General features: G+C 30.7%; 1 protein-coding gene across 1 annotated transcript in view; it reads right to left on the bottom strand.

The window, feature by feature from the left end:
• The window catches only part of LOC113396344 (calcium uniporter protein, mitochondrial), a 145,416-nt gene that overhangs the window by 10,777 nt on the left and 117,124 nt on the right, over nucleotides 1-17,515 (bottom strand). Inside the window, exons 3-4 of the mRNA XM_026634243.2 lie at nucleotides 8,009-8,130; nucleotides 7,140-7,295 (exon numbers count right to left, since the gene is read on the bottom strand). Coding sequence (XP_026490028.2) covers nucleotides 7,140-7,295; nucleotides 8,009-8,130 — 278 coding nt within the window. The remainder of the gene's footprint in view (nucleotides 1-7,139; nucleotides 7,296-8,008; nucleotides 8,131-17,515) is intronic.

Here is a 17,515-nt window from a genome sequence, read left to right as displayed (position 1 = left end):
ATTTCTTAACACACGTTCCATAATGAATTCTTGAGTAAAATTTTTTTCTGCTAAACCAGATGTATTTCAGTCATTTTTAAATGATATTCAGTTGATTTAGCTGTCATATAAAGGCATTTATTTTATGATGTATTTTTATTTTAAAATATAACACATTCCAATCACACGAGGAGTAAAAGACATTTCCTATATTATTAATAAATAATAACAAAAATTTTGGATTCGTAAAACAATTTCATTTTAATTATCAGCGTATATGTTATCGGAAGTTTGGGAGTAATTATATTATATATGAAGAGTATTATAAATAAATATATATTAGTCAAGAACTATTTTTTTAACAGCATAATATATCTTTATTTAGAGAGATTTAGAGATATATTTTAATTTATATACTAACGGAAAATAAAATATTCCTTATTTGTTTGGAATAGGCTATAATGGATCTTAAATATATTACTTGAATATAAAAAAAAAACTTAATTCCAAAATTAGCATAACGTAAATATAGATTTTCCTTAGTGCCTCGATAATTTTACTAGTTTTAGACATAATTTGTCAAACAGTCAAGTGATAGTCAAAAATAATATATAATTTTCAAAACACACACGCTATTAAAATGTTAAACTATCTGACAGTTGCAGGCGACGTACGGCGTTAAGGCATACAAATGGTATATTCATATATTGTTAATTGACTAACGTTTGATGATATATGTTTGAAACTAAATATAAATAATACGAACTACATTAAATAATGGAAAACAAATGTCTTACAGTTGGGTACGAGGTCCTCCTACATCGGGGAAGTGTCTTAAAATTATTCCGCTACGTTTCTCAGACTATCTAACACAAGCTCAATTCGCCCACTTCAACACAACATTAGTGTCTACTAGTAAAAATAAATATGTCATAAAAACTCAACGGTACCCGCATTTTAAACAAGAAAACAAGCAATTCTTGTTTCCAACAAATTACAATTATACAATAGGTATATTGGTAAATTCCTGTACAAATAAACGGCAAATATTTGTAATAGGAGTGTGTATGATAATATTCAAGGGAGACAAGTACTAAAGGATCTTATCTAGTACATTGATATTAAGGCTATTAAGGCTAGGATTGAAAAACGCGACTTTAATTTAATTTACTACGCCCTAGTGATTCGATTGATTCAGCATAATTTATGTGGAAAGTTGAAAGACAACACTATTTCAAAGTTTCGATTTGTGAACAAGCGTGTTAGTTGCGTTTGTTAGACTGGTTACCCCCATGGGAACCCCACTTCTTACAGCTTTGGTGAACATGTTTCATTCATACAAATGTACAATAATAATAGCTCTTACATTAGAATGCTTACAATCAGACGCTAGTCTAAATAGAAACAGTTAGAAATGCATTTATCAAAAATTGCAACACAGGAGTTATTCAGACATAATTAGCAAAGCAAATAAGGCACGAAACCCAAAATGTAGATGTAAGTCTGGCTGTGGCGTATGTTTTTATGTGATTTCCAAATTCAAATATTATTTCTCTAGCCGTGGATGAAATAAATACTGGAATTGCTAGAAAGATATAAGAGACTATTTTTTATATAAAAATATTCCGTACAAAGAAGATTAAGTTTTTAGTTTATACTTTCCTTTGTCTAACATTTTCATAGAGATTACCTTCAACTATTCTACTACTCTGCTAGGTAAATAGTATAATATTCATATAATTTCTTACAAACCTACTAATTCTACACGACATAAGATATCAAATCGATTATGAAAAAATAGTTCTTGAGACTTTGGGGCAATACTCTGTATATGAAACTTGTTAGAAGTCTCTCATTATTTTATAAATTCATATTATATTGATGGTATAAATTATCAATTTTGCGTGTTACTTATTCTTAATTCAATTATTATTTTTTAATTCTAATATAATCTGTCTAACAATGTCTATAAATCACTATTTGTTGGTCTTAAGACGAACAAATTTTCATTTATTAAAAGCTGTTTTAAAGGCCTTTTCTTAAATATCAAATATTTTAAAGTATTTTTAAGAAATTAGCAGCTCCGCGCGATTTTGTCCTTCATAAATACTGCTACGTCGTAGAATGACGTCATACAGTTTTATACTTTTCTCGATAAACGAAAATAATAAAAAAAATTATATTAAAAACCTTACTAATAAATATCTACTGCAAAAGCTGCGTTTGGCTTTTTTTATATTAGTAAAGCTTACTGTACAGCCAACTGTATGAAATACGATTATATATATATAAAATTGTTTATAAATAAAATAGTTCTTCCATGGCTACAAATTACTAAAAAAGTTTAACGACATATTATTTTATACAAGACTGAATATATCAAATCGATTCTAAGTTTGATTATTTTGCATATTATTTCCCTTGTTTATATTAATTTTATGGCAACATTTATGCAGGTATAGAAACATATTACGTTATTGAATATCAGTTTATTGGAAAGGCTGCAAAGATTTTAATAAAATTGGTATCAGGAGCTTTTTTTGAAAGGAAACCTATATGATTAACATATTGGCATGGCTTCAGGACAAAATTCATTTACATATATTTGTTTCAAACGACTTAATAATAAAACGAATATCCCAGCCTGTTATAAGCGATATATATTTATAATCGCAACACTATTATCAAATTAAAAAAGAAAAAATCTGGTGACATAGGCAGAAACCTGATTTCAATTTAAAAATCCCCATAAAAGTCGAAAATGTATTCAGCAACCTTGTTTAGCTGGAATAGGGTCACAAATTACGTTAAAGCTTAATAGCTTAATAGTCGTGCACAGCTTTGAAATGCTCTCTCTTTGTTCAAATGCATTTTAACTACATCTGAGGGTATTTGGCAGTTTCGAAATATACTTTTTATTTACATGTTTTCCGCGAGTTTGTTATGAGCCAAGCTTAAATGTGTTCTATATTTAACTTTATAAAAATAACCAAAAAAAAACCAGAAAAATCGTATATTACGGACACTCCCATTAACGGCCTTCCCTCGGAAAGCATTTAAACCCTTTTGTCCAATGGACTATACGAGAGAGCGTATAAAGAGTTTATATTATGCGCTTTCCTAGACACTTTCCCTAAAGATTAGCCACTGTGGCCCAAATATCAATATATTTTCGAACCAAAGTAGCTCTATCTCAGTAACTATAATTATCAGGGGTTTCAAATTTAGCATATAAGTAGGTTATAACAACAACTAAAAACTATTTTTAGGATATTTCGGAATAAACGATAGGGAATAAACGGGAATTGTATTTTTTTCTTGAAAGTCCGTAGTACTAGAAACTTGAAATTTGGCATGAAAATAGTTATTATAGCACAATAAACAAAAAAAACTGAAAATCATGATTTTTTTTATTTTTATTTCTTTATAAAAATTGATCCCAAACTGCGTACATTTTGCTTAGGAGCAGGGCTCTGCTTACATTGGAAAATTTATAAAACCCCTCCCTTTTGGTAGATCAGAGATTAGAAACATGAAACTTTGTTTTTGGGAGACTGATTAAAAAGGAGTGTATCTACTTATTTAAGTATTTTTGCATATTCTACCCCTATGGGGGAGAAATAAGGGTTGAAAGTTTGTATAGAAGTCTGTCATTTTTTAAGGTAGACACATGAAACTTTATTTTTGGGATACTAATCAAAAATGAGTAGATACGTAATTTAGCGTTTCTAGATAATCTACCACTAACATATGGAGATTAACCAAAAATCGGGCGCTTAAATCTGGGAAAGCACCGGTAAATTTTCATGTGTTTAAAATTTGTTTTAAAATTCATTTCGTGCTCAGCGGTGAATATAATGTGGAAACCTGCATATTTCAGATTTACATTTGTTTCACACTCTGCATTGGCGCAGGAGATGGGATAAGCTCAGCCTTTTTATATATGGTAGACGGACGGGAAAGTTAAAGTAAGTATCACCAGCATAGACATTGGTACCGTAAGTAATAATAACCAATCCCAACATCTATAAAACGCGCCACCAACCTCGAAAACTAAAATGATATGCCTTCTACCTGCAGTATCAGTGGCTCACTCACCCTACAAAACGAAACACAACCAAACTAATCATTGCTGTTTGACGGTTAAATAATTGTACTTTACTGACATACTTTGTGAGATACTTTGTAATCATATTGGTGGGAAAGAGTTCTTCTGAATTTACTTTCCGATACGGTGGTAGCTTTAAATTCAATTCATCACTGTAACGTGACGATCAAAAGTGCTTTTAAGAGCATACTTGAGTAAAGAATATTTTGATTTTGATATCATATTTCTTAAGAGGAGAGGAAGCTTTTGGTTTAGATTGAGTCATTCAAGGATACTTTAGTACTTCTACTTTAAGACTGTATCTCTTAAGTACTTTTAACAATTATATAAAGATTGTCGAGCTTATTTATTTTAGATTAAATGTTTGTTTGTGTAATTAATTGTTTTATAAAAACAAAAAATATTAGTTACAATGAAAGCAACTTTTAGATAATGACCATGTATATCGACTAGATTTTATACGGATTTTTTCCTTAAATATAATATAAAATTTATATTAAATTAATTCATGCATGTATAAGCATATACCTTTGTAGTGATAATATATATCAGATTGGTTGTCAGGGTTATTGCGATATAAAAACAAAATATCATTCACTCACTCACACTCACTCTCACCAATCGTGTCTGTTTCGATTAAGGTATACAAACTCGAAATTGCTATATGCCTGGTGTATAAACATCAGCTGAGTATGGATTTTATGGAAATCAACTTATAGAATCAACTCAAGAAAAGAATCTATAAAAGATTAAGAATTTTAAGGAAAACAAAATCTTTAAAATAATTATACGAATTGAAGAAACCAATTATTTTTAAAAGAATATCCATTGCTACCGTAATTTCGTTCCGTAGATAAAAAATATTTCGGAATAAAAGTATGAATTGCCCCGATTATGAGCAGTGGTAATCCGACTTTATTAAAACTCACCTGGTTCCTACTCGATAAATGCATTGAGCAAATAGTCATATACCCATAAAATCGTTTGTACTCGATGAATATGAATGCACAGCCGAAAGAACTAACAGTGAGGCATTTTTAAGTCGGTTTTATATAGGTATATAAATAGTATTAGTTATTAGTATATATATATATATCGAAGAAGACAAGACTTGCCTACACTGATATATTTTTCATTACTGCTAGAGACTTTTTCGTTAATACAACGTTCTTAATTGAGTTCTCAAATACTATGTCACCATCCAAGTACTAAGTCCAACTTAACCGATATATCAAACAAAGATTTAACTTCGCAGACGAAAAGACCAAATATCTTAAAATCAAAATGTTTGAAACTGAATGTCTTGTTCTAGTAGTTAATATTGCGTGAAGCATTGAATATTCAGCGTTAATATATTTTTAAAGGTTATATAACAATTTTTTAAATTATATTTTAGTTATCTGCATACATGTGACAGTAAAAACAGTGCGAAGCTATTACGATCAATGTTATTAATAAAGATGAAAATAAATAATGGTATCAAAACGCCTCCCTGGTATACCCCTCATTATTATCACAGCATTGTTAGCGATACTTCGATACGACTCGGTCGGTACCTATTTATCATACATTGTTGTTTCTATGTAACTAGAAAACTACTCGCATGTACCTGCAACGAATTTAAAAAGTTTCTACTTAATAGGATAAACAAACTTAATGTCCGCAACAGGGAATACAAACAGCATCAGGCATCGATTTATACATTACTTGTACTACAGTGTTCCATTGCTACGAGGACACGTTATTTTTCATATAATTCCAGCGAACATTTAGTAAAGTCGAAAATCAATCTATCACTAACGGACATATTATGTTAATCCATTGCGTCCTACCCGCCGTGTCCCGTCGTGTCAACGTAACAAGACATGACATAGTCAATGTTGTTAAAAGCGTTGCTGAAATCTAACAACGTTGGGAATTGTGTGAACATTCAATTATATTGTCGAATTTCTTTTCCTTTTATATCGTATTAAATATGTAAGAAAATTATTAATTTTTTACTCGTATATTGATTTCTAAAAAAATCATCGTTATAATAATAGCACATTTGATTGAATTTAAAATTATATTTTGCCTTAAGGAAATAATAACAGCACAAATATAATTACTATAATTAAAAGTAATAAAAAGTAATTTTAGTGATAGTATTGTTTTTTTGCTAACAATTCGGTAACAAATGTTTCCGCAATTTTATTTAAAGAAATTTTTAGCTGCCATTCATCATTTATTTATATAACGTTTTCAATCCAAAGTACGTTTTCGTAATTCTCAGATTAAATAGCAGTTTATTTTAATTTCTAATCAGGAAGTCCAAACACATTAACCGTTGGGAACTATTCTACTGAATTTAATTAGCACTATTTGAAAGTTTTAAAATAATTTAAATTTATTTACAAAGGACATTTACTTATTTGTGTGTTTTCTTTACAAACCAAAAAGAATCGCTACTAAAATAAAAAATGCGAAAGTAATTTCGTTTATTTTTCACGCAATGCAGAATGGCTCCATGTGTTTTTTTGCATTAAGATATTTTATGGGACAAAGAGTGACATTCCGGAGACGCCTTATTCCGGAATAATGCGTATTTCCTCTTAAAAGGATCCGAATGATACTTCTCGACTTGCTCCTCTAAAACAGTTGAAGGAGTTTTGATGTCATTTGGTGCAAACATGGTTTAGAATAATATCACGTTCTTTTTATATCGTAAAATGCACAGTTTTTATGGGATTACAAGGCAAAGAACTCACGGCATAGGATATATATTCTATGTAAAATAAGATAACAAGGAATAGGCGAAGAGGAATAATATTTCGGGTATTCTAGAAAATTAAAGAGGTCAAAGTAGACAACAATAATACAAGAATAAGTAACATAATTACAATAGTTAGCATTTAAGATAAAACAGGAACTGGCTATAGATACTGAATATCCTATATAGCACAGACATTAAAAAACATAAATTTTGACATAAAGTTGGTTATTTTCCCTTAAAACTTCAGAAGCGAATTTGCGGATAAAAGGGGTAATTTGATAAATGTGGTACGCAACAGACCTGCGGTGGACTTTTAACGTAGTACTCGGTGTCATTTATGAGCAGTCGGAAGTCATTTTCCAATAACGACTCGACCGTGTCGCTGGCCGCGATGCGAACCCGTTCATCCGCTGCGAGCGCGACCGCACGCTCCACGCCGCGATCTTCCGCCTTAACCTTCACACACATAAAATAACATCAATAAAATGCTTCACATTATTATTTTTTATTATTAATTAAATTAATAAACGTTTTTTACAAAATATTTTTTAACATTAAAACCTTAATTATGTACAAATAAAAATTAAAAATAGTTACTGCACAAAGCATGACGGCGTGGAATGTTTGCAAGAATGTGGTGTGCTTTATAAGCATGTCTTAGACTGTGCAGCATATATGTATTTTTACCCTATCAAAATAACTCGTTTGAATGCCACAGACGAAAAAAAAAAATCCGAAACCGTAGTTTTCTGAATAACAGTACCTGAAAGTGACCGTTAATTGAAGTATTATAATTCGGTAAAATTATATGCAAAAATATCCAAATAAATATAGAAATATTGAATAAGATTTCGTTTTGACCTTGGCATATATATATTTTCTTATTTTACATTTGATAAAAATACTTTTATCTAATTATTTATTATCGTGTTGTTTTAGATTACAGTGAGTCTACTACTATTATGCCTTCAAAATTGAATTAAGCCTGTAATCTCGACAGTACCGTTCAATCTCTATTGTGTCTTCTCCATCTTACATGACATAGGCGGAATAATCTGTGCCCTCTTGGCACAAATAAAAGACAGAATAAAAAAAAAACTATAATCTTTTTGTATTTCAAACATAATTGCTGAAATTATACCATAAAGTATGATTGATTATTATCTAACCTGTTCGAGAAGGTCACCGACGGTCTGCGAAACAGGGCGAAGTGTGAACCGGCAGCGTTCGCGACGAGACGGCAGCGGCACTGTTATCACCGGTAAACCACGCCGGTACGTCACTAACACTTCTGAAACAATATGATAAATAAAACGGTTAAAACTTTACAAGTAACTCCAAGAAATGCTTGAATACGGAATAGACGTCGCTAGTTAGTTCTAAAAGAAAAAAAGATGACAGAGAGCAATTTGACATTAATAAAAATGGATCGAATCCCACTGTTGGAAAATGACTGATCATACGAAAAAAAAGCACAATTGACAAATTTGCTCAGATTATTTTCATATAATTTAAGAAAATCAGATGTAAAAATAAAATACAAGTTGCTAAGTGGTCATCAGAATTGTAGATTAGACATTCCTTACATTGTCGACGCGCACAACGAAACAATGGATAATAGTTTACCCGGTTTGTCTGTAATTAAATTAAACTGGCTCACTGAACTCACTTGTAACGTCAAAAATTTGTAATTTAGCATTATAGTAGTTAATAGTGAGTTGCACCTACTCAGAAGAGCCTGCAATAAGACTGACTGCAATTAGATTACCTTAGTTTATCGAGTCGATTACTCATTACTTTCGAGGGTTTATTCAATTTGTTTGAGGTCGGTGTAGTTTATAAGCTTTATGAAAACATTTGTGTAAACTTATATTATAGTGAGTTTGTTTGTCCCCAACCCTTGATAATGGTTTTGTGATGTGTTGGTTTTCCGCATCCGCACCGGTGTTTATACCCTTATGTTCTGCATTGACGAAAATCCCGAAGTTATCTCTTACATTTTGCTCACATAGACATACTTTGCTGATAGAAACACGACTTTATTAAATGAATCACTGCTTATATGCGTCTACAATCACTTCGACGAGGCTGGAAAATTTTGGTGTAAATATTACATTCGAAATAATACTAAAGAAGAAAGAATAAGAAATAAATTATATGGAATAAAATTACACACCAATACAATAGAAATGTTAAAAAACTTAGTACAAAGTGCGAGTTTTAAACGCAAACTATCATGTTAGGTTTAAAGAAAAACTGTAAATAGAGAAACTCTATTGTATAAGCAATTCCTAAAGCGCTGTACATTTTTTTATGTACTTTATACAACCGAGAGCACTATTCAAATTGTCAACACGCAAAAACGAGTCACGAGATTTTATAATGCAGAAATCATACTAATGTTTAAATAAGTTTTGTGTTTCTTTTTTTTTTCATTAACTAAAAATACTACTCGAATGATGTGGAACTGTCGAACTTTGATTGGTTGTAGTTTTAGCTATTTGCAAAAACTTGCCAGTTACACAAGAAATATGAAACTGAATGCCCTCAATCTCATATTCAGAAACATGGTATCTAAATCTACCATTACTATGTAGTAATAAAATTGTTTTTTTTTTTTTATTGCATAACGGTTTCAAGAAAATCTTCTTCTCATCCATATAATCATTTGCCCAAAAAAACCAAAAGTCGAAGATAAATTAACAAAGATCCCACAAAAAATGATTCTTGATTTTAACTTATATCCTTAATTAAAAAGTTAAGTAAAAAAAATATGTTTATAAAATTATATAATTTCTGGATAAAAATAAGAAAATTTTGTATAAATTAAAAGTAAAATTGTAGCACCAAAACTATGCAATCGGTTGAAAACAACTGGTTAAAAAATCTAGTTGCGAGATGTTCCCGCGCATACTTACGGATAAAGTTAAAAATAACAATTAATAAAACTATATTTGAACTAGAAATGGTTATTTTTATTACTACAAGTATTTAAAACGGGATATTTACCATGATTTTTATTTTTATTTGGTGATTACGAATGTCCTGTTCACGAGAAGTCTCGTGAACAGGACATTCGAAGATAATGTCGAAATATCGAGCTCCACCAAATAAAAATAAAAAACGTGGTAGATATCCCGTTTTAAATACTTGTAGTAATAAAAATAACCATGTTAATTTAAAATCTTATATAGAAATATATCCTTTTATAAGATAATAAATTGACGAAATTAAACTTAACATAATTCGAGTAGGAATTAACTTTGGAAATTTTACAAGATAATTATGAAAAGACAATTCCGGTTCCGAATATAAATTGTACTGTAAAGAACCGGCAAGATATTACATACATACAAAAATTACACAACATAGCACTTAAAGATATATGAGTGTTATTATATTCCTTAGCAAACCGTTTTTCTATTTCAAATCTACATTAAATAAAACAATTTCTAATGTAGATTTGAAATCAATTGACATATACGTAATTAGACCCAAACGATTATTGTATCAGGTGCAAGGATAATATGCATTGATAAAATATACTATAATAATACACATTGATACGAAAAAGGGCAGTTTCCGGATACAATTTCCTGCTACGAATTTACATACGCAATGCGGAAAAATACTCGTGTAAAAGGTAAGTTGTAAATTTATTTTATAACATCCGAACGATTCGATTGACGTTTTTTTTTTATCAATTTCTATGTAATATGAATATTGACAGTTGAAATCCTGTAACCTACAATATTGTCGTAATATGGCGTCGGTATTACCGACCCCGGAGCGCAACAAGGTTATCTAATTTGAATATTAATTTCCGATATCGTTTGTTTCCATTATATTATATTAAAATTATTAATTTTAGACGTAATTGTTCTTTTTTTTTTTTTGATATATCAGTTTTATTTCTTATATTAAACGAGCCTGAAGTTTCATATATTATTATTTGTTTTTACTTTATCATTCACACACGTTATGTATCGAGAAATAATCGATAAGGTGAGGGAATGTCAATATCACGTTAGCGGATAATTGACGTAAGAAGAAACGGAGCATTTTATAACAACATCCATTTCTATTTGATAAAATATAACAAGTAACATCGAAATGTTAGAAGATAATTAGTGACGTTGTTATAAAATAACTTGATTCATTGTACATAACGTACGTAGCATACATCTTAACCGATGATTGTGGATTCAAACCTGAATTTCCGTATGCTTAATTAGTGTTTAATTTGCTTAATTTGTGTTGCACGGCGGCAAAGGTGAAACATAGTGAAAAAACCTGCATGCGTCAAATTTCAATGAAATTCTGACACATTTGTATCCACCAACTCTCAAAGGGACAGGAGGCTTTAACCCAGCATTTGTATAGACTGTTACTTTACTTTACTTTTTTTACTGTAGGTACAGTCTTCCCCACGTATGATTTAATAGATTTCATTGAAATTGTTACCAAGGTGTTAGCCTAACGCCATATGTCGGTATGTATGTATTCGATCCATACATACATATATGTTCAAGTAAGAATCATTCAATTCAGTTATATACACTAATAATAACGGCGGATCGGCAAATGAGCCGCCTGATGGTTAGTGGTCACCACCGCCGATAAATCTTAGCGCTGTAAGAAATATTAACCATTCGTTTCATCGCCAATGCACCACCAAACTTAAGAAATAAAATGTTGTGACATTCTTGGTTTGAAGGTTGAGTGAGACAGGTACTACACTGTTTCACTCGCCCTACTAAGCATTGTTGTTTAACGGTAAAATAGCTGATAAATGGGTGTTAACATTCTAGACAGGCTTGCACAAAACCCTACCATCAAGTAATTATGTACAAAAAAATTCACACTCTCGTTTTCATTTAAAAAAACTTGAGTTTTCTTCGATTCAGTTCGTAAGCACGAGGTTATTTATCAGGCAATCTTATCTCACCCTCCCACTTGTAACTTTCTCCTGATAACAAGCAATTGTAATTTATACAATATAAAAACAAAGCTCATTTGAATGCATCGTATCAAGACATCACACCACCAATGAATACAGTATGGTGGTACAATTAGAACGAAATTGTTTTATAAGAACCGCGCTGCACTGGAGGCAACGCAGTGAAGAGTATAGCAATAGTTCTGCTGGATTATAAACTTCTTTTCTTATATTTGATATCCACTATAAACTACCTATTTGCTTCTGTTTGCTTTGTTGAATAGTTTAACTAAACCCTCGATACCTAATTATACGTACCCACTGAATTTCAGAGTTCCTTTATCATAAGCTATTTGCGTGCGGCTTCACTTCTGTTTTAGGGGTTGGTCGTGTACTGCTATCCACAAAATAGCATATGTAATTTCATTCATCCAATTTGGTTCAATGGTTTGGCCGTTAAAAAGCTAAAGACAGAGTCACTAAGTTACATTTACAACATTAATATAGATATAATATAGAATATTATTAACAATAAAGTCGCGTTGCTATAATATGCTGGGCTTAACTTTATTCCCAGTGGACGTTAATTATTGCGCGGGCGTCGGATGCAGCCTGATTAACCGCTCCACTTACCCACTCGCCTGTAAGTACAATCGACTTCATAATGCTTTGAAAATATATAATTAACATCTCAATTAAGTAACTTCCCTACTTACTAATGGACTAAGGGCCTTCAATATATAGGTATTATGTAAAAGCCGTAATTTAATACGTTTGGTTAAATTTTTGAGTCCCACCATATTACAAAATTTACTATATTGAACATCCTATATATATATATATATATATATATATACATAAGATATATACAAAATATTGAAGAAAAGTAAAGTAACAGCTTGAAAATGTCCCACTGCTGGGCTATATCCTACACTGCTATTAATGAGGGGATTTGGTTTACCTTTACGAAAATTCATTGATGTTCGCCTGGATTTGAACCTGCAATCTACAGTTAAGAATGCTTATTCTAACTAGATACAAAACATTACCGAACACTCATCCCACAATTCCGCTAGTAATACATAAAAGGCAAATCTTAACTAGTGGTACAAGAATATTACACTACAAAAACTTGTTCTCTTCAATCAAGTGCAGTTACGGCGTGTCGGAGGATTGAAACTGTAATTAAAAGCCAAAGAGCTCTTGCGAAACTTGCCTCACTTAACCTCGTGTAATACCCCGGCTGTCTTGAACAAATTGTTCATCATTTATCCTCTACGTGATACAGTAGCTAAACTTCGAAGAATAAGCAAGAAGCAGAGCTTAAAAATTTGCTATGAAATTTGTGCAGAACAGTACGAAGCGCTATTGGACTTTCATGCCTACTAATCGTCGAATATCAGTAAGTTATAAGTTGTATGCTATTAAGACTTAAAAAACATTTTTTTTTATTAAAACTTGTATCGAATCTACAGCTTATTCGGTCAACTTTCGTAAATTAATTCACGTACTGTGAAAAAAAACCTACTGAGTTTTATGCCGGATCTTCTCTGCTCCGGAGCCAACTTTGAATTTAATTTAACCTTGCTTAAATAACGATACAATGGAGCTCTAATAATCTTCGTGAGCAAAAATCATTTTGATTTCTATTTTCAGTGGAATAAATTACTGGTGTTTCGAACATTTGAATGTAATAGTTCTTATTGTCAAGAAAATACACAAATTTGAATTAATGTTTATCAAGAAGTAAACTGTTCGCTTTCACCTGTGCTGTGCACCACGTCTGCTTATTATGCGTTCGCGGAGAGCGACGCGGCGCGTGCGCAGGTAGACGCCGTAATTGCCCTGTCACTTTCCTAATTATCGCCATACCGACGTTTCTCCAACATCTCTGATTTATCATAGTTATGATTTACCATGCTGTGCGATTATATTAATTATACGCCTTTATTATTGATGCTTGTGTCAATTGTGTTATATTTGTAACACTACTCAAGAAAAAATAGAAAAGCTTTATTGCACACAATTTATATTTAAATACATTACATAATTCATATATGTGAAATATAAATTAAATACATTAATTACATATGAAAATACATTTATGTTATTAATAATTTCATAAAATAATAATTATACATAATAATGTATATACAATATTATGATCGATATACAATTCGAATTAACTATTAATTCGAATTGTATATCGATCATAATATTATATATATAAATATTAATAATTAATAATATTTTATTAAACGATGTTTAAAAGTATCTAACCTATATTATACTACTGGGTATGTGACATAGAATTTTAAGGCTGCAATTAGTTTATTAGAATTATAAAAAAGGTTTGGCGGATATGAAAGTAAATCGCTTTTTAAGTTAGGATGAAATATGTAGAAGGTTTAATTCAGAATATAAAATGGACATGCACATAATGTAATGAATCTGAGATTTCATATTCAACGCGATAACTGAGAACTTGAACGAAATTCAAAACAAATTTTGTAAGCAACTAATATAATAACTTACTGAATAAAAAGCCAATAATCCACATCAGTGTAATCTAGGATAGGAAGTTATCATTATTTTGCTAATACAACTTTGGTTTGAATTGAGAGAAGGTATTTTCAGCAAGATATGCTCACAGCTTTCAAACACCGCAATATGTCTAGATTATGAGAACATTTTCGTAGTAATAAATTGAGTGCTTATCCTCTCTTAATTGCTTATCCGCTGATTTTCGTGAATTACAGACCATTCGGTTTCCGCGGTAATTAAACGCTTGATTATATTTAACTAATTTAAATACCAGACAACGTGCAATAAATCCCGGAGATTAAAAAAAGTGTAAATCTCAGAGCTCTAAATAGTGTGCAGAATAATTGATTTTTAAATAAATTTTAATTAATATAATTAAAATTTATTTAAAATGCATTTCAACTGCATGTTAACTTATTTATTTATTCTGAACCAACAATAATTCACGAGGAATTTCCCTATGAAGTATAATACAAAGTTGAGTGACTAAAATATGTAACCAGTTTTCCTCAATTTTAGCTTGATACGACAATAAGTGGTTGACATAAAAGATTCATATAGAAACATAATATGTACACTATACTTACTGTGGCTTCGTTCTGATCCCAGTAGAGTTACCGCATTATAACATAAATATATCCTTTCAGGAAATTTCTTTGAAAATGAGCCGTATTTTTTTAATTTAATGGTAACATATAAGTAAAAGCGATTACGCTATACGTAATAAATACTATTTTAATATAAATAAAAATTTAAATAATATTCGTTGTTAAGCGTATCACTTTTGAAAGACGATTTGATTTTTTTTTAAATGTTACGTACATTAAGTATATTTCTAATTATGTTTTTAGAAAAATGAAAATTAGAAAAATTAGTTTTTGATATTTGTTTTAAATAAAAATTTGGCATGTCAGTATACTATAATCATTTATAACATCTTTCATATAATGATAGATGATAGGCCTAAGTAAATTTAGTAGAGGAATAGTTTTAGATTGATATTGTCATGACGAAGTGTGCTCGAATTGACAATAGAGTCTTGAGACATCCATCAATATGTGACGTAACTTCTATTCATAAAGTTATCAAGACCGAAAGTTGGGGAAATTTAGTATTAAAGATGATAACAGCATATGTTAAAGGATACTTAAGATGTACAATGATATGAAGACTTCTAAAATATTGTTATATAGGTAATTATTCCAGGCAACGCAAAATTACTCGACTCCAAATCTTATCAAAACAAGAGAAGAGCAATACATTTACAGGATTTTTCTTTTTCTTCTGTGTTTCAAAATTATACACCATATGAAGTTTGTAAATATGTATTTCATAATTAAATATGTATGTATATGAATATTAATACAAGTTTTACTAATTACATATAATCATTTATATAATGTAATTACAATACAACAACAGAAATCGAACAAATATCACCCGCACCACCTAGATGTCCGAAAATCAATATCAGCGCGATTTTTAAAACATTTTATGCCTCGCACAACCACTCTGTGGAACCAGTTTTCGCCGGCGGTTTTTCCGAACCGTTACGTGGGAAACTTCAACAAAAGAGCGTACTCATTCCTTAAAGGCCGGCAACGCACCTGCAAGCCCCCCGGTGTTGCAGATGTCCATGGGCAGTGGTAATCGCTTTCCATCAGAGGAGCCTGCTCGTTTGACCCCTATAACATTAAAAAAAAACAGAAACTGTTTTCCTCATCTACTACTACTATGCTTTCCTTCAGTGCCATTTTCCTCAGGTAACTTAAAACACAAACAGTAATTTTTATTCAATTTCGAAAGCTCTTGAAAGAAAATCTTTGATTAAAACACAACAAGCCCTTTATCCGCTAGGTTATGTTGAATTGAGAATTAAATTACAAATATTAAAGTACTTCATTGTCTATAGGACCAAATAACAACAACATTTCTCAAAATTAACTAACCGCTGTAGAGAAACACCACTTTAAATTTCCACTTAATTTAAAATTTACAGCCCTACTTTTAAACGTTGTTTAGCGGTTTAGTTAAACATTGTCTTAGCTTGAACAATAAAAAATCTATTAGTAGGACCGTTTTTTTGCTAAAATCAAAATAAATTCCAGCCTAGTCCTAGCTACACGGCTTGTTTTGATAGATGTAACGAGAAGTAATAATAAAAATCATGTAAAACAACAATTCATAGAAGTGAAGTAAATTCCATCTTGATATTTTACTAACATCGCACCAACAATCACCAATCAATGTATCGTTGTATGCGGTATCGAAACTAATTTAACGTTGCATACAATAATTTAATGAGTAAAATTATTCGTATCACAGTGATTATCATAAAATTCTTTACGTATCATTAATTTTAGTGAACGAAAAACTATGTAGAGAACATGTCTCCAAAAATACTTTCTGATGTTCAAAAAAACTTTGTCTACGAAATGGCAATTCTTTATCGCTAACGACCGTTACACGATGTTCTTAGAGATTAAGCTTGTAAAACAGTGGATTATTATTTATCGATGGGCAAACACCTATTACTCACGTGTAACGCTATACGGTATTATATCCATCGACTCCGAGCTGATATGCGAAATATAACTTAGAAACTGCGCTGTCTTTTAATTTCCTTTTTATCGTATCAAATACTACACTATACTATAGGGCTACTATGACCTATTACTAAGCCTACATGGTAAGACGTCTCTGTCATTCTGACACAGGATCTGTATCTTTAAAACTGTAACAATCATTTTATTTTTAACCAATGGCTGTTATTTTGATATATTATAATGTTTACAAGAGACGCAATATAGTTTACATATAGAAGAATTTTCATTATTTAAAAAAGTGAATGAATATTGAAGATGTTATTATTATTAGTTTCTTTGACCAAACCAAATACGTAATGCATCACATCATAAAAAGCGACTCATCGTCAGAAGCATAGTTGTCATAGATATTTTTTTATTTACTCAAATGAATCAAACATGTCAATTCCAGTTAATAAATTTGTTAAATTACAAATTTTTTTTAAATGACTAAAAATAAATAGAATCATAGCTACATCACAGCGATCAATGGAAAACAATTCTAAAAGTAATTCAATCGCACCACGCGTCAATCGTACGCTAAACTCTCACTTATATCAATGACAAATGTTTTTTAATCAACCTACATCACGCCACTTGGTTGATCA

This window comes from Vanessa tameamea, chromosome 6, assembly GCF_037043105.1.
Source record: "Vanessa tameamea isolate UH-Manoa-2023 chromosome 6, ilVanTame1 primary haplotype, whole genome shotgun sequence".
Taxonomy (NCBI): Eukaryota; Metazoa; Arthropoda; class Insecta; order Lepidoptera; family Nymphalidae; genus Vanessa; species Vanessa tameamea.
Note: the sequence above shows the minus strand (reverse complement) of the source record. Positions and strands in the feature narration are given on the sequence as shown.